This window comes from Phascolarctos cinereus, unplaced genomic scaffold (assembly GCF_003287225.1).
Source record: "Phascolarctos cinereus isolate Bilbo 61053 unplaced genomic scaffold, phaCin_HiC Scaffold_5;HRSCAF=322, whole genome shotgun sequence".
NCBI lineage: Eukaryota > Metazoa > Chordata > Mammalia > Diprotodontia > Phascolarctidae > Phascolarctos > Phascolarctos cinereus.
In genome coordinates, this window is record NW_027555958.1 from 259,546,376 (window position 1) to 259,565,870 (window position 19,495).

A 19,495-nucleotide genomic window follows, 5' to 3' on the forward strand; every position below is an offset into this window, starting at 1 on the left:
ACCATCCTGTTCATCATTTCTAATAGTATTCCATCACAATCACATGCATCAAATGGCCTCAATTTTTTCTGTAAAATATTAGGCAGAGATCTCAGCCATGGGAGGTTTGAGGAGGGATGAAAAGTTTTGGAAGAGCCACTGTAGAGAGAGGATTTAATTACCTTCTCCATACTGATGATTATCATATCTGCCTTTCTTGCCTCAGACTCTCTGCTGACCTCCAGTCTTGCACCAAAGACGTCTTGAACTGGATGTCCAGTACTCATTTTAAACAAAACATGTGCAAAACAGAACTCCTTATCTTTTCCCCTGAACCCTCCCCCACTTCTGCCTTTCCTTTTACTGTAGAGGGTAACACCATCCTCCCAGTCCCTCAAATCCCCACTCTCTCTTACTCCTCATACCCAATCTGTTGCCAAGGCCTGTCACTTTCATCTTTGCAACATATCTGAAATATGCCCCATTCTTTCCTGTGACACTGTGACCATTCTGCTACAGGCCCTCCACCTCATACCTGGACTATTACAGTAGCCTGCTGATGGGTCCACCTTCCTAAAGTGCTCCCCACTCCAGTCCATCCTCAGTTCAGCTACTGAAGTGATTTTCCTAAAACACAAGTCCAACCATGTCATCCCTCCACTCAAATAAACTCCAGTTTCTCCTTCTGTTTGGCATTCAAAGCCCTTCATAACCTAGCTCCTTCCTTCCTACCTTTCCAGGTCTTTTTACACTTTATTACCTGATATGTACTCTTCAATCCAGTGACAGCGGCCTCCTGGCTCTGGCTCCCTCTCTTAGCTCTGGGCATTTTCTGTGGTTGTCCCCTTTGTGTGCAGTGCTGTCCCTCTTCATTGCTGCCTACTGATTTCTGTTTCCTTGAAACCACAACTAAAATTCCATCTTCTATAGGAAGCCTTTCCCAGGCCATCTGAATTCTAGTGCTTTCCCTCTGTTAATTGTGTCCTGTTTATCCTGTATAAAACTTGTTTGTATATATTTACTTGCTTGTTGTCTCTCTCATTATATTGTGAGTTCCTTGAGGGCAGGGACTGTCTTTTGCCTCTTTTTGTATACCCAGCACTTAGCACAGTGCCTGGCACATAAATCCTTACTGCTTGATTGATTACTACATTGTCCATACAAATGCATATTTTAATCTAGGTAATAGATATTTTTCACCTCCTTGGTTTTTCTGGATCAGGCCAAATTCCTTTGAGTGAGTACAGATCTCTTCTAGGAGGCTCTATAGTGTTCTGGCATTTAACGTGATCAGCATAATCAGGATCAGCTTTTGAATATGACTTACAATCGGAATTCATAACAGAGCAGCATTAAACATAATTCTTATGTCCATTACCTCTGTTTTTGAAGACCTGAATTAGAATCTTGTTTTTGCTATGTATTTAACATGTAATAATGAACAAATTACTCAACCTTTCCAGTTCTTAATTTTTTTCTTCTGTAAAATGAGGGAAGGGAGGATTTGGATTAGGTTATCTCTATGGTCATTTTCAACTCCAAATCCCATGTTCTTAACTCTGGTAAATGCTGATTTATGGCATGTTAGTTAAAATCTAGGTCAGCTGGTGAAGTTAGAGCCACCAAGAGAGTTACCTGTAAAACCTGCTAGGGCCATAACAGAATATGGTGGATTTGAAATTGACAAGAGAAGTGAAAGCACATGTACAAAAATATTTATAGCAGCTCTTTTTGTGGTGGCAAAGAACTGGAAATTGAGGGGATGCCCATCAGTTGGGGAATGGCTGAACAAGTTGTGGTATATGGATGTAATGGAATTTTCTATAAGAAATGATAAGCAAGCAGATTCAGAAAAACCTAGAAAGACTTCCATGAACTGATGTTGAGTGAAGTGAGAACCAGGAAAACATTGTACACAGTAACATTGTGCAATGACCAACGTTGATAGAATTAGCTCTTCTCAGCAGTGCAATGATCTAAGACAGTTCTAAAAGACTCATGATGGAAAATGCTATCCACATCCAGAGAAAGAACTGTGGAGTCTGAATACACATGGAAGCATACTGTTTTCTCTTTTTTTGTTTTTTTTCTTTCTAGTGGTTTTTCTTTTGTTTTGTTCTGATTCTTTTTTCACAACGTGATTAATGTGGAAATATATTTAATATGATTGTATATTTATATAGCCTATATCAGGTTGCATGCATCTTGGGGAAGGAGGGAGGAGGAGAGAAAAAAATTTGAAAATCAAAATCTTATAAAAGTGAATGTTGTAAACTATCTTTAAATGTAATTAGAAAAAATAAAATACTATTAAGTGGGGAAAATAAGAGAAGTGAAAACAGATTAGAAAGCCAAAAACAATAAACCGCAAGAACAATAAATGATGACAGCTGTTTTTTCTTTATATTCTTGCTATGAAACCAGCTTCTTCATTATTTCTTTAGCTTTAAAATTTTCAGTTTTTATGGCAATGATAAAATAACAAGCTACAGCTTTTTTAAAAGTAGCATTGTTGAGCTGAGAACATCTAATATTAAAGCAAAGAATGTGTAAGGAGACTTTTTTTTTCTATTTGAGATCTTTGCTACTACATAATAAGGAATGCTTTCTAGTATTAGCTGACCAAAATTACATCTCCAAGTCATGGTAGTATTTTAGAACCACAGACTGTCAGAGCTCCAAGGAGCTTTAGAGATTATAAAGTCTTATCTCTAAATTTAACAGATAAGAAGACTAAAAACCAAAGCTGAAGACCTGAGGTCTAAAATAAGAACGTTGGGGGGGGCGGAGCCAAGATGGCGGAGTGAAAGAAGTAACTTGCTTGAGCTCTCCCCCAAACCCCTCCAAATACTCATAAAAAATGGCTCTAAACAAATTCTGAAGCAGTAGAACCCACAAAAAGACAGAGTGAAACAAATTTCCAGCCCAAGACAACCTGGAAGATTGATCAGAAAGGTGTATCGCTCTGGGGCTGGGAGCGCAGCATGGGTGTGCAAGCTGCAGTGAACCTGGAGCAGGCCTCAGAGGACTGAATCACGGGCAGCTGTGGAGGTTTCCAGACTCCTCAATCCACCAATGCCAAAGACAACTTAGAAGGTCAGTGGGAAAAATCTGTTTCTGTCAGTACTCAGAGAGGAAGACGGGGTTTCAGCTCCATTCCCCAAGAGCGTGGCCCTGGTTGGGAGGCAGCTGCTTCCCAAGCTTCCGGCCTACAGACTGAGGGGCAATCCAGTGGCTGATCAGAGAGGGATTGCAGGGATCTCTTTGCCAGTGCTGAGGCAGGAATCACTTGCTTTGCCTGTGTGTGGATCTGGGTCACAGTTCTGGGTGGCGGTGCTCGGGTGAGGAGGAGCGCTGGCATGGTGGAGCTTGTAGTGGCTGTGGAGAGGAACCCCTCCTCACAGTTACAGGACAGAAAGGAGTACTTGTGGTCACAGGCCAGGAAAGGAGTAAACACCTCGCCCCTTATCATACCACCTTGGAAGAACTGAAAATTTACAGTTCCCTACAAGTATCTCTGAAAACAGCTATACAAACTCCTGAAGCTTGGGACAGTACACTCTCCACATTGGAAGCAGACTCTTACCTTAACGAGGAGTTTAAAACTCAAGTAATTGGCTAGGATCATGAGCAAGCAGCGCAAAAAGAGTCAGACTATATTATCTTACTTTGGTGAAAAAGAAGATCAAAATATACAACCCAGAAGAAGACAACAAAGTCAAAGCTCCTACATCCAAAGCCTCCAAGAAAAATATGAATCAGTCCAGGCCTTGGAAGGGCTCAAAAGGGATCTTGAGAAGCAAGTAAGGGAAGTAGAGGAAAAACTGGGAAGAGAAATGAGAATGATGCAAAAAAATCGTGAAAAACAAGTCAACAGCTTGCTAAAGGAGACCCAAAAAAATACTGAAGAAAATAACACCTTAAAAAATAGCCTAACCCAAATGGTAAAAGAGGTCCAAAAAGCCAATGAGGAGAAAAATAAAATAAGAACGTTGGAATAATTTTAGATTCAAAAGGAATCTCGGGAGTCATGTAGTCCAGTCTTTCTTCCCAGAACAGGAAACCTGCCCAAGTGATATTTAATAACTAATCCACAGTGCCATAGCAAGTTAGTGGTGAAGATAAGTATACAATTCAGGCTTCCTGACTTAGTCTGCTGTCATTAGAGGAACAGTAATTAGTTCTGACATAGTCACCCAGAATGTCACACTCCTTATAACATGATTCTACATGAAGCTAGGAAATGAAGGGCAACATTTATAGTGCTTGGCTATTTTTAAATTGGCTGGCTTCTCTAACACTAATAACATAAAGCCTTCCAAGAAAGATTAAGTGTGGTTGTTGAATGTGATGCCAAGTTCCAGTATATTTTGTCTGAATAGACAATCACTATAGGAGGAAAGTGCCATATACATTTGTTGTTAGTTCTTTAGCAGGCTCCTATATACCCAAATCAAGCCCTACACAGTACCTACAGACCAAGCGATCATGTCCAGACAGTGAACATGTTAAGTTTGCGGGTTCAGTGTTGGAGTTCCTCCAGCTTTTCTGTAAGGAGCTACCCTAGTGATCACTCTAGGGTATAGGTTGTGCTCTGGACCAAGTTCTCTTTTTACAAGCTACTATCTTAAAACCCTACCTTTATCAGAGTACAAAGTGGTCCTTGTTATTGTAAACTTCACATGGAAAGGTTGCCTGGGTCTTTTGAGACTCTAATTCCTTCTTATCTTACTCATGTAAGCATTAAAAATGAAATTTTCTTCAAAAAATTCCTTAAATTTGTTTTATCTGCAAAATTAATTCTTTGAGAAAACCAATGGGACTATTTTTCTAATAAAGATCAATTTTGTTATTTTTCATTTTTAAAAATACTTAATTTTTTTCCAATTATAAGTAAAAAATTTTAATTCTTTTTAAAAATTTTGAGTTCCAAATTCACTCTTTTTCCCTGTCCCTTACCTATATAAAATTCACATGTGCAATCATTTCCATATTAGTCATGTTGTGAAAGAAAACATAAAACAAAACAAAAACAGAAAAAGAAGAAAAATGGAGCTTAAAAAAAGTATGTTTTGATCTGCATTCAGACTCCACAAGTTCATTCTCTGGAGGTCGATTGCATTATTCATCATGAGTCCTTCAGAATTGTCTTAGATCATTATATTGCTGAGAACAGCTAAGTCATTCAGAGTTGATTATTGTACAACATTGCTGTTACTGTGTACAGTGTTCTCCTGGTTTTGCTCACTTCACTTTGTTCATCTAAGTCTTTCCAGGTTTTTCTGAAAGCATTCTACTCATCATTTCTTATAACACTTTAGTATTCCATAACAATCACATACTACAACTTGTTTAGCCATTCCCCACTTGATGGGTATCCCCTCAATTTCCAATTTTCTAAGCTAGGAAAAAACCCCAATATACCTAATTAAATTAGCCTTATCACAGTAACAAAGTTTACCAGGCCTTTAAAAATTTACTCATTATCTTTTTCTTCCTTTTGGTTTTAAATATATGACTAGAAATCAAGAAAATATTTACATCCTGGAATCCCACATAGATAGTGAATATGTGATAGTTCACTTAAACCCCTAGAAAAACAGCACTGGCCAATTGCTGTCCAAATTGACACATATATTACTATATCAAACTCACTCTATATTATAAGCAGGATTGAAAATGACACCTCCATTTTATGCAAGAATTCTCATTTGCTCAGTAGGAATTCCATAATGCAGAAAACTCTTGCACAGAGTTGTTAAGAATTTATGGCTAGATGGTTCTAAGAATCCTTCTAGATTTGCAGGAGATTTTACAAGGTCTTTTCTTTGTAAAATTTTTAATTTTCCTTTTTAAAATACCTATGTAAATACTTGATTAAAACAATAACTCCAGTAACTTAGCTAACAATCTCATAATTTTCATAAATGATGGCCAAATAATTTTGGGTGAAACTTCCTTTTAAATATAGACAAAACTTGGAAGTTTATAATTTCTTAAATTACAGTACTTCAGAACATCACAACACATAGTCAGCAGGGCTATTAGAATGACCTAATAGCTTCCTAATCCATTCATTCTTTTTTTTTTAAACAGTACAATTCTTAATCTAATGACATCTAGATTATAAGAATATTTCTTTTCTAACAACATCGCTGATACAATTGTTTACCAAATTACACAATATAAGAAAATTTAGAAGCATAACAATACCATAAACAATATTATGTATTTATATATTTAAAGTTTGAAACAAACCCATTACCAATCTAGGTGAATGTGCTTCCAAATTACCTTATACAGGAAATCATTCATCTCAACATTGCCATTGTATACTAGTAACATCTGAAAACCTATATAAAGTTATCAAGTAAGAAACAATTACATCTAATTAAAAGAGATAATAAAAAATTAACATTCATATAGTGTTTGCCTTATGCCAAGCACTTTACAATCGTATGATCTTCACAATAACCCTAGGAGATGGATTCTATTATTATCCCCTTACAGAACAGTCAACTTTTTAAAGACATCTGGTTACAATTCTCAGCTTTGTATAAACTTTTCCCATGCTTCCCAATACCCTGCCTCTTTTACTTTTCTTTTATTTTTTGGGGTGGGGGGAGGGTTAGATTTATCTAGTTGTGTGAGTTATTATCTATTTCCTCCTGTAACTCATTTAACTTTTCATTCAGAATTTAGATGCTATACTATTTTGTGCCTGTATGTTTAACATTGATATTATTTTATTTTCTGTGGTACATATTAGCAAAATGTCATTTCCCTACTTTATCTCTTGTAACTAGATTTATTTTTGCTTTTTTTTTTGTCTAAGATCATGATTACCACTCCTGATTTCTTTTTTACTTTAGATGAAGCATAATAGATTCTGCTCTAGACTCTTACTTTACTCTGTGTTTGTTTCTCTACTTCAAGTGTTTTTCTTTTGAACAACATATTGTAGGATTCTAATTTTTAATTCATTCTGCTATTTGTTTCCAATTTATGGGTGAATTTATCTTATTTACATTTTCTTTCTTGATTACTAACTTTGTATTTCCCTACATCCTGCTTTTTTCCCATTTATCCTTCTCTCTTTCCTTTCACCCTTTCCCTTTTCAAAAGTGTTTGGCTTCTGACCACCATCTCCCCTGATCTGCCCTCCTTTCTATCAGCCTCCTTTCTTTCTCTGATTCCTTCCTTCCTGTTCCTATAGGGTAAGATAGAATTCTAAACCCAACTGAGTGTGTATATTATTTCCTCTTTGAGCCAATTTCAGTGAGAGTAAGCTTCAAACATTACCTGCCAGCCCACTCCCATTTTCTCCTCTACATTAAAAGCTCTTTTATGCTTCTTTTATGTGAGAATTTGATTCTCTGACCTCTCCCTTCCTTCTTTCCTGAGTGCATTCCTTAATTTTATTTTTGGGATATCATCCCATCATACTCAACTCACACCCATGCCTTCTGTCTATGTATACTCCTTTTAACTGTCCTAATGATAACATTTTTAAGAGTTACAAGCACCATCTTCCCATGTTGGAATGTAAACAGTTTAACTTTACTGAATCCCTTATGATTTCTCTTTGCTGTTTGCCTTTTTATGCTTCTCTCAAGTCTTGTATTTGAAAGTCATTATTTTCTGTTCAGCCCTGGTCTTTTCATCAGAAAGCTTGAAATTCTTCTATTTCATTAAATGTTTTTTTTTTCACCTGCAGGATTATATTCAGTCTTGATGGGTAAATGATGTGTGGTTGTAACCTTAGCTGCTTTGCCTTCTGGAATATCATATTCCACGACCTCTGATCTTTTAATATAGAAGCTGCTAAATCTTGTGTTTTGTGACTGTGGCTCCATTATATTTTAATTGTGTTTTTGGTTGCTTGGAGTATTTTCTCCTTTTGCTAGGAGTTCTGAAATTTGGCTATAATATTCCGGTGAGTTTCATTTTGGGATCTTTTTCAGGAGGTGATGGGTGGACACTTTCAATTTCTATTTTACCCTCTGGTTTTAGGATATCAGGGCAGTTTTCTTTGATGATTTATTTAAATATGATGTCCAGGCTTTTTTTTTTAAATCATGGCTTTCAGGTAGTCTAATAATGCTACAATTATCTCTCTTTGATCTATTTTTCAGGTCAGTTTTTTTTTCCAATGAGATTTTTCACATTTTCTTCAATTTTTTTCATTCTTTTGATTTTGTTTTCCTGTTTTTTGATGTCTCGTGGAGCCATCAGCATCCACTTGCCTAATTCTACTCTTTAACGAATGATTTTCTTTAGTGAGCTTTTGTACCTCCTTTCCCCTTTGGCCAATTCTAGTTTTTAAGGAGTTCTTTTCTTCAGCGAAATTTTGTACCTCTTTTCCCATTTGGCCAACTCTACATTTTAAGGAATTCTCTTCATTGGATTTTTATGCCTTTTTAAACATTTGGCCTATTCTGTTTTTAAGGGTTTTTTTTGAAGGTCCTCTTCAGGGTTTGTGTGTGTGTGTGTGTGTGCGCGTGCGCATGCCTTCTTTATCCAGCTTTGTAAAATTTTTAAATAATATTTTATTTTTCCCACAATTACACGTAACAACAATTTTTAACATTTTTTAAAAAGTTTTGAGTTCCAAATTTTATTCCTTCCTCCCTCCCCTCCCCCCTCTTTGAGACATTAAGCAATCTGATATAGGGTATACATGTGCAATCATGTAAAACATTTCCATATTAGTCATTTTGTGCAAGAAGACAAAAAAAAAGCGAAAAATAATATGCTTCAGTCTGTATTCAGACAACATCATTTGTCTGGATCTCTGGAGGCAGATTGCATGTTTCATCATGAGTCCTATCAGATTGTCTTAGATCATTATGTTGCTAAGACCAGCCAAGTCATTCACAGTGTTGTTGTTCAGTTTTGCTGTTACTGTGTACAATGTTATCCTGGCTCACTTCAGTTCATGTGCACATGGAGAGGAGCCATACCATGCCAGGCACTCTGCTCCTGCACCAGACCTCCTACTAGATGTATATAAATCTGTACCTTCAATATAAATATAGAGTAGATAGAGGGTAGCTTTAGAGGGGAAAGCATTTAGCAGATGTGTAGACCATAAAACATTTAGAACATGTGTGTGAACTAAATTTTTTAAAAAGCTAAGAACTCTACAAGGTTGAACTTAGTAGGGAGAGCATTCCAGTCAGTGTAAAGGCACAGAAACAGGTTATGGAACATCATATGTGAGGAAAAGCAAGTAAGGTGGTATGACTAAACTAGATGGAAAGGAATAATGTTCATTTGATAAACTGGGTTCCTTAAGATCCTTTCTTTCCACTAGATCTGCTCTATGGTAAGTGTGAACTTTTCACAGCATAAGATCTAGCAGTCATTTGCTTACACTATGAGATCAGTCCCTACATACTTGATTATTCTGGGGTTTTTTGCTATGATTAAAAAAAACAAAAACAACACAACTCTTTCCTTGCTTATAAGGATTGTTGGGAGAAGACAGATATGCTTAGTTTATATAGTGATGCCTTTCAACTTGGCTGTATTCTGGATTTCCCACTTAGAAACATCAGTTTCTCAGGCTAAATTGGATATTCTCAGCCTTTCCACCAACACCCAGTCTGAGATACTGACTAATGGTAATTAGGGGATTGAGACTTGTGAGAAGTTAATGAGAAGACACCATCCCTTCCACCCCCAATCGTCCCCTAGCTAATTATTACACTGATCTGTTTCTGTGCCCATGGAGCTAGGTATACTGCTAGCTGGATTCTACATGACTCAAAGTAGGCAGTGTTGGTGGTAGTTGTGAGAGACTGCTATTAGCTCAGTTCTGAATGCCTCTTTGGGCTTGTTAGCTGTCCTGTTAGGGGACATGTTGGAAGCAGAAAGGACTATCATCTGATTATCTGTAAGTACAAATGCTTATATGTAATTGTATACATGGCTATCCTAAGTAGGGTAGGAACCTGACCACTGTCAGTGGTAGATTTTGTACACATTATTTATTACTAGCTATGTTTATGAACACAGAAATAGAAATAGATCTCATCAAATATGCTATAGTGGTGAGGTAGCTTAGTATGTTTGTCTACAACTAATACACTCAACTTTCTGCCCTAGATAAGAAAAACAACTGCCAGTCAAATTTATGAAATGGTGTTAACCTATAGTGACATTGTTGATCCAGCTATCTTTGATGAAGTTATGACTATACTCAGTGACACTGCATGGTAAGTTAATTCATTATTAGAAATAAGACTACTGAGAAATCACTTATGGTTTCCAAACAAGCTGGTGAACTGCTTCTTATTCTATGTTATCAAAGGTGGAGAAATGGCATACAGGAAAAAAGGGAACAAACATTTATTAAGTGCACATTATAATGTGTCATGCACTCTACAGATATTTTTTCCTTTGAGCCTCACAATACTGTGAAGTAGGTATTATCATCCCCAGTCAGAGGTTAAGTGATTTGCCCAGAATTAGATAGCTAGTAAACATCTGAGGCCAAATTAGAACTCAGGTCTTCCTGACTTCAGTCCCAGACCTCTATCCACAGTGCCACCTGGTTGCCTAATTCATCATCCTGTAAGTTCCTATGGTCCCAAGCCAAAATATTGTTAGGATCTTAGTTCTTTCCATAGAAACTCATGAACTGTAGAATGGCACAAAGGTCCAATAAAATCTTCCTCTTTTGTCCATGATGTCTGTAAAGTAACTTGGGTTTCTTAAAAAACCCCAAAAAAGGGACAGCTTCTTCAGAAATCTCCATGACACACAAAATGGAACGGTTAGGGCTTGACAATGCTGAAGATTGAGGCTAGAAGGTTGAAACATAAGAGAAGAGCTTTAGAACTGTTTTTTCTGCCACACCCCTGGTTTTTGAGAAATTCAGAAATTATCTTTCCAAGCTAATATTTAGAAGAAAATGATTTAGTATTCTATATCCCATTCCTAATGGACAGTATGTCCTAGAAGAGGGGTAGGGAACATGCAGCCTTTTGACCAAATCCAAGTTTTACAGAATAAATCCTTTTATTAAGGAAATTTGTTTTGTGAAGTTTGGTTTCAATCAGAGGGCTGCACTTGAGGACCTAGAAGGCCACATGTGGCCTTGAGGCTACAGTTCTCCACCCCTGTCCTATAATATTTCCTATCTTACTGGGTTTTTTAATGGATAGAACTGTACCTTCTGTTTTCATTGTGATTCACTTTTTGGGAAGTGAAAGTTCTTTTTTTTCTTTTTTTGTAGTGAGGCAATTGGGATTAAGTGACTTGCCCAGAGTCACACAGCTAGTAAGTGTTGTGTGTCTGAGGCCGGATTTGAACTCAGGTACTCCTGATTTCAGGGCTGGCGCTCTATCCACTTTGCCACCTAGCTGCCCCGAAGTGAAAGTTCTGTAGCAGAACTGCAGTAACATTGAATTAGCTGGTAGGGAATTGAGGGGAGCGTTTCATGCACGGCAAATAACCATTACAAAGACATAGAGATGGGACATAGAGAATTGTGTGTGAGAAATAGCAAATGGGTCAATATGGCATAATCATAGAATGTGTAGAGGGGATTAAAATGTAAGAAGCCTGGGAAGACACTAAGCAATGAAGCTGTAAGAGTTTTAAATGCCAGAGAAGTTTGTATTTGATCTCAGAGGTAATAGGGCACCATTAGAGTTTACTGAGTAGGAGAGTGGCATGGTCAGGAAAATCACTTGCAACTGTGTAGGTGATGGATTGAGGATAGCTCTGAGGCAGGGTGTGCAATAAGAAGAATATTGTGGTAGTCCAGATAAGTTGATAAGGGCCAGAACTAAGGCAGGTGTGGTGTGTGTAATGAGAATGGGAGCAATGCAAGAGATGCTGTGAAGGTAGAATAGGATTTGGTAAATAATTAGCAATATGGGTAAGTGAGTAAGCAGCTCAAGTTTTGAAGTAGGTAATCACTGAGGTTTTGAATGTGGGTATAACTGGGAGAATGTTGGTGTCCTTTTCAATAATAGGAAAGGAAAAGGGGAGGTATTTGAAGAAGAAATAATGAATTCTGTTTTGGACCTTGTGAGATTGAGGTGCCTGTGGGACATCAAGTTTGAAATGTCCAGTGGGCAGATGATAATTTGGGACCGTAGCTAACGAAGAGAATAACCCCACAAGAAGTCCACATAGAACTTTAGAGAGAGAAAAAATACTGTATTGGTCATAAGTATTATAAGAGTAGTATAAAAAGAAATGCAATGAGATTTAAAATGGGGAAAAATGGACCTTTAATAAAATGTAGGTTTTCAAGTCTTTCCTGGTGAAAATACCAGAACTGAGTAGACACTTTGAAATGGAAACACAAGAAAAAGAAACATAGAAACGTACATACATTTGATCAGCTGGAATGGACTATGGGAGGAATTTTTACCTGGTAATAGGAAGAAAACAGTTGTTTTCTCAGAACCCTAATATCTTCAAGGGTCCTATAGATAAAGGCAAATATGGCAAACAGCCTGGAGGTGTTTTTGTTTTGTTTTGATTGTGTCAGAAAATAAAAATGTGAGGGATAAGTGACTATACTGGGAAAAAAAGAAGAGGAATGAGACGGAGATCACCAGCACATAATAGAGTTGCATTAGATGAATATTATCTAATCTTGGAACAAGGCATACATATATGGGTATATCATAAACCTCACTTTCACCTGAAATGGATAAAGAAAAATTAAACACAGTCACACAGACGCACAAATGTGGTATAGAAATACATTAAACTCAAATCCATCATCAAAGTACAGACAGCAAGCAATCACAGTTTAAAAGAACAGAAAACTCAAGAAAAGTTGGTCAAGCAGTGAAAATGCCTAAGAAGGAAAGGAAAGAGAGAATGGATAAATTCACCAGTTCCCATTAGCTCCCTAGGTAATATGATCTATAGCCAGTCAGGCAAATTCTGGGGAAGATTGCTCTCTCGATAAGCATGTCAGTAAACAATGCCTATCATTAACCTGCTCACAATTATAGTCAATCCAGAATGGCATTGTTCTTTTCTTGAGAATGGCTGCCTCTCTTTAATGTACCTGCCTGTACCCCTATTCCCCTCTCAATAAGAGTGCTCTTACGTTCCCTGTCTTGTGGGACACTCTCTCAAAATGTTAGCCTCCTTTTTAAGCTGGGAAATCCAGATTTCCTAGGAGCTTATGTGGCTGATACAACACTTCACTTAACACATTTCTCCTCTCTAGGCCTTAGTTTTGTGCTCTGTAAATTGAAGGAGGTCCCTTTTTGCATAAACGTTTTGTAATTCAATATGGAGACTTTGGCTTTGGTGTCCTTTTGAACAATAATTCTTTCCGAAATTTAGTTCTGAATGAACTCACATAGATTCCAAATAAAGAACTTCACATTGAAATTAAACTTGTGTATAGGAAACATTTGGAAAATCAAAAAGATTCTATTGACATGATATGGATATTTCTAAGCTAGAAAAGGGACTAAGAGATCATCTAGCCAAATTACACACTAGCCCAGTGAATAAAAAACTAGCACTGTAGGGGAAAAACAAAAAGCAAGATTAGGCCTTGCTTTCAGGGTGCTTATAATCTAAACCAAACATTCTGATATTCATCTACTTGTAATAATAAAAATAATAACTAGAATTTATATGGCACTTTAAAGTTTATAAAGCACTTTTCCAAACATCTCATTTTATCTCCCCAACAACTCTTAGAAGTAGGTGCCATTTTATAGATGAGGAAACTATGGCAGACAAAAAGTTAAGTGTTCATACAGCTTCAGTAAATTCACACAACCAGTAAATTTCTGAAGCTGAGTTTGAACTGAGATCTTCTTAACTCCAGGCTGTACAAGCAGACAGTCACTGCCATTTACTATAAGGGATGATTAGGCTATGAAGAACTTGCATCTCTTCTAGCACAAAAAGAGGATTTTTGAACTTTCTTTTTCTTCCTTCTCTCCTTCCACTACCATACATTCTAAATATTTTTCTTCTCTACATCCTGTAATTTTGAAAAGAAAAATACCTTTTCATATTTATTAGTAAAGGGGGATGGTGATGGCCAGTAAATCAGAAACAATAATAAACCAAGGTACTTATTTATATAAGTAGTCAGTAGTCTTGTTTCAGATGTTTCATTTGGTTTTCCTTCAGAGTCTGATTGTTTCTTTCTCACTTCTCCTTTCAGGGATGCTGAATTACACTTTGTGAGAGGACAGCGGAACTACTTGTGTGATCTTTTGAAAGTACCCAAACCACAGCTCATGTCCAAGGTAACGCCAAAGCTCATGCCACAATGTTTGCCTTCATAAAAAATTAATTTAATATAAAACAATGCATAATTTTGCTTAAAATGTTCAGTTTATACGTGGCCATGAAGTGTGGTTTTTTTTTGGCTAGGCAGTGAGGTTAAGTGACTTGCCCAGGGTCATACAGCTAGTAAGTGTTATGTGTCTGAGGCTGGATTTGAACTCAGGTCCTCCTGAATCCAGAGCTGGTGCTATATCCACTGCACCACCTAGCTACCCCAGAAGTGTGTTTCTTGAGATGGGTCTATAATGGTAGGGATAATATTAAGCATATTATTAGTAATACATGTAATATTGCCAAAAATCAGTTTCTAATGTGACTCGTGTCACATTAGAGTTGCTGAAAACATTCTAGATTCCAGGTTTAATACTCAGCTTAGCTAGAAAAACAAGCATAAAATAGTGTAGGACGATGTCTGTTCTTACTTGAAAAAGAATAAGTCAGGTGACTTTTGGGAGGAAGGGTGAGTGGTCATGGTTTTCAGGTATTCTGATAATTCTCAAATCATCCTTCTTTTCTATGTCAGCTATTTTTGATATTACATGCCTATTTTTTCTTCTAAAATTATTTTGAAAAATTATTTTATTCACTTCTATTAAACTGAATTTTTTTATATTGTTGTATTCATTTTCACTAGAATTTTATTTAAAATTTTTGCACCAGCATTTATTAGTAATATTAACCTATAGTTCTTTCTTTGATTTACCTCTTTCTAATTAAGATATTAGGACCATATTTATGTCATAAAAAATTTATTTTCTTTTTCACGTTTTAGAATATTTTTATCTTTAACTCTTTGAACATTTGGAATAATTCATATATGGATTTGTTCATCCGGATCAGAATTTTGTTTTTCTTTTGATAGGTCTTTCATGGGTTATTCAATTTTATTTTCTGAGATTGAATTTTTTTCAATTTGAGATTTCTTTTTTCTGTTAAGAGTATTTTATATTTTTGCATTCAATCATCTCTTTTAAATCTTCTGTTTTGATAGCATGCATTTTTACATGGTAGATTCTGAAATTTCTTTTTAATTTTTCTCTTTTGTAATGTCACTGTTTTATTTTGACAGTTTGGTTTCTCTCTCTGTTTTTGCTCTTAACAGTTTCAGTGGTCTTTTCAAAGACAGCTTTTAGTTTTGTTTATTACTCTGATCTTCAGCATTCTCTATTTTATGTCTATCTTTATTTGTTGATTGTGTAGTATTTAAAAAATTGAATATTTGGTTCATTAATCTCCTATTTTTGTCATGTTTTCAGAATTAAAATTTTATTTCTATGATTTTTTTCTTTAACTTATTTATTCAGGATGTCATTATTGGCTCTTTATTTTTTGCCTGTATTCCCTGTGGTGTTAATTATTATCTTTATTGAATTATGATTTGTAAAGGATATCTTTAGTATTTCTGCTTTTTTTATATTTGTTTGTAATTTCTTTGGTCAATTTTTTGTGAAGATGCTATTATGTTCCTTTGTTAAGAAATATATATATTCTTTAATATTTCCATGTAGAAAGTGCCTTAAGTCTTTCAAATCTAACTTCTTCAAAAGATCATACAATTCTGTATTTCCTTTTTGTTTGTCTTTCTTAGATTTGTCCAGCTATGAGTGAGGAACATTACTCTTTTACAATTATATTGTTACAATTAACTTTCATGCAGGCATAGTATGGATATAGTTTTATTGGTTAAGATACCTTGAAATATAATGTAGTTTCTGTGCTTATCTCTCCTTGTGTTGTAAATTTTTACTTCGTCTTTATCTAAAATTGCTTGACTTGCAAGTCCTACTTTTCTGCAATCAATAAAGACCTAATTTTTCCCCTAGTTAAATGTGCTTCCTGTATGCAGCAGATTTTTAGCTTTTGTTTTCTTATCCATTCTGCTGCTCACTTTCATTTTGATGATTTTTTGACTTTAACTTAATTGACATTTTATGATTATGATTCTGAAGCTAAAGTTTTCTTCATATACTTATTTGGTATTGATTTTATTCACTTCCTATTTTAAGTCAGCTCTTTGTCCCTACAGTTAGTTTTGCTGACTACTTTGATGCTAGTCTATTCCCATAGTCTCTCCCACATATTCCCATTCCCATTTATTGTTCATTTTTGCTTTTTCTGTTTCTTCTTCTCCTTTGACTCTTTTGTTCCAACTAACTGTACAGATCAAAATATTTTCTCCATTCACCCTAAAACTTTATTTCAAGTAAGATTCTTTTGCAGCACCCTTTGCTAGTCATTTCCCCCCCTTTATTTTGTCCTCTTTATGTCTTTCCGATTCTAAACTTTCCTGAATTCTTTTTCCTGGATCATGGACTTACTTGTTCCTCTTCCTTCTCAAGTCCTTCTTGAACTCCTTAAGTTCTCCTTAAATCTTTAGCGGCTCTAGGTCCTATTTTTTTTGGGGGGGGGCAGTTGAGGTTAAATGATTTGCCCAGAGTCACACAGCTAGTAAGTGTTGAGGCTGGATTTGAACTCAGGTCCTTCCTGACTTCAGGGCCAGTGCTCCATCCACTGTGCCACCTAGCTGCCCCTTTAGTCTTTCTTTTAGACTGCAGTTTAGCTACTTTAAATATATTGTGTTTAAACATGAAAGAATTTATTTCATTATTTAGCTTTTTTTTTTAAAGTAATTTTATTCATCAGCCTTTCTTGTGTTTCTCTTATATGGAGTGTTGAATACCCTTCTCCCTGTTAGGTTTGTATTTTTGTAGCAATGGCTCAGACGTTTTTCTTTTGTTGCATTTTGTGGTTGTTGATGATTAGGCCCAGTTTTACAAGATATATGATTCTGAGTTGTAACTTCAGCTTCTTTGCTTTTTGGAATATGTAGCTCCATTCTTTTATTTATCATCACTGCATTGAAATCCCAGGTTATTTGAATTGGCTTCACTTCATAGGTGAAGGTCTTTCTCCTCACAGCTTATAAAATTTGTTACTTGTTATTAGAGGCAGCTATGTGGTGCAGTGAATAAAGCTGTGTGCTTATACTCAGGAAAACTTGAGTTCAAATCTAGCCTTAAAGACTAAATAATTGTATGAACTTGAGCAAGTTACTTAATTGTTGTCTGCCTCAGTTTCCTCATCTGAAGAATGTGGCTAACACTTCCCGGGGTTGTTGTGAGGATAAAATGAGATAATATTTGTAAAGTCCTTAGTATAGTGTCTGGCACATAATACAAGCTTAATAAATGTTTATTCCCTTTCTCTATATTGTATTTGTATAAGTATTTTTTCTGGTGATAACCCATAGATTTATTCAATTAGTACTTTGTGGCCTATATCCAAAGATTTGTGGGTAGTTTTAGGCTTTTTTTTATATTATTTCATACATACCATCCTGTGTGTCACGTTGGCTTATGTGGAATCTATGTATCTTTATTAAAGTTCTTGCCTTTTGCTGAATTTATCCTATTTTTGTGTTCTAAATCTGTCAACTCTTATTAGATTCTGTACTTTGGATAGATTCTCCATTTTTTTAATTTTTCATATCACTGATTAATGATTAATCACTGAGAACTCTGATTTCTGACCTAGTTTTATTCCTGTTATCTTCTTTTAATCATTGTATTTCTCTTGAAGCACTTTTGATTTTTTTCCCATGTTTTGTAGAATTCTCTGAGGATTCACTTTTTCACTGAGAATTTTCATTTTCCTTCATATTATATAAAACTTCGTAATTGTGGTTTGACCCTTTGGAATTTTTAACTCATTTTCCTGCTTTTATGGGTCTCTATTGGCTTATCTACTTGCGAGCTGGCCCTATTCCCTGCCTTCGTCTATTGCACTTCTGTTCTTTTACTCTTCCTCATGTATTCCCAATATTTTGTTTCCCTCCTTACCCTTTTGCCTCTTTCCCCCTTCTACTACTGCACAATACTGGACACAGTACTCTGGACATAGTCTCACCAAGGCAGAGTACAGCAAGACTATCATCTCTGATCCTGGTGCCCTTTAATGCAGTTACCTTAAATGCTAACTTTAGGGGCAGCTAGGTGGCGCAGTGGATAGAGCACCGGCCCTGAAGTCAGGAGGACCTGAGTTCAAATCCGGCCTCAGACCTGACACTTGACACTTACTAGCTGTGTGACCTTGGGCAAGTCACTTAACCTCAATTGCCTAAAAGCCAAAAAAAAAAAAAAGAAAAAAATGCTAACTTTAAAAAGTTAGCTTGTTGACTGTCATCATCACATCGTTGACTCAGTGAGCCTGCATTCCAATAAAATTGTCAATTCTTTTTTTTTCAGTGAATGTCATTCTAAAGGCAGATTTAGACTTGATAGAGAAGCCTTATTTGCTATTAAAGTAATGGATACTGGGTTTCCCTTCATTGTAGGTCTTCAAAAGTTAGATGACCTTTTATTTTGGTATGTTATAGAGAAGGCTCATGTTCCAGATATTGGTTGAATTAGATAGCCTTTGGGTGTACTTTCCAACCTTGAGATTCTGCAATTCTGACCTTTATTGTCTTGTCCTTTCTGCAGCTACCTGCTCACTGACGCCACATTCCTGCAGACTCAAGCCTTTGAGAACAGCACTGTTTTTCTAACAGGAGAAACAGCATTGTTATTGTTCCATAGTGAAGGGGGACACTTGATTCCCTGAAGCTAAAAAGAACATCATTTAATATGAAACTACCCCCCCCAATTTCCTAACAAGTAAAATATGCTAATTGGTATGTCTCTGTACATTTAGAACAAATGTAAAGAAGGCACTGCTTCTATCTGTCTGTTCTGTTTATTGTTCAGTTGTTGAAATTCAGTGTCTGTAACCACAAGATGGCATTTTATCCCTGTGGTCACTTCACTAAGTTCAGGTTAATTGACAATGTTGACTAATGCTTTCCTTTTACTGAGAACTGAGAAAGACTGCTATAAAAATCATGTTGATGTTTATTATTCATGATATATGTGGGAAATGGATGCTAAGACAAGAGATAAGGAAACTTTTTCCAAGGAGATAAGGCTGAAGACTTCTTTTTGAAGAGGTGCACTTTTGACCATTCTTCCTTGAATGAAGGGAGGAAGGCAGGAAGGAAAAAACAGCATTTAAGTGCTTACTGAGTGCCAGGCTCTATTCTAAGTGCAGGTGAAACAAATACAAAAGATAGTCCCTGCATTCATCAAGTAGAGGGAGACACTAAAGAGTGAAGTCACTGGGATTGATGAATTGACTAACTCATGATCCTTCCATAAGCAGTGGTTGTTGTATTGATTGTATTGTATTT

The 19,495-nt window shown here is 36.1% G+C and overlaps 1 protein-coding gene across 4 annotated transcripts in view; it reads left to right on the forward strand.

Annotated features, from left to right (window-relative positions):
• Nucleotides 1-19,495, forward strand: part of TBCD (tubulin folding cofactor D) — a 502,517-nt gene that overhangs the window by 460,592 nt on the left and 22,430 nt on the right. For 3 of the 4 annotated variants that reach the window (XM_078155768.1, XM_078155769.1, XM_078155770.1), the window contains 2 exons: nt 10,090-10,199; nt 14,147-14,231. In XM_078155768.1, coding sequence (XP_078011894.1) covers nt 10,090-10,199; nt 14,147-14,231 — 195 coding nt within the window. Of the gene's footprint in view, nt 1-10,089; nt 10,200-14,146; nt 14,232-18,752; nt 19,152-19,495 lie in introns of those variants that run through there. The other variant, XM_020987528.2, reaches the window with a different exon arrangement.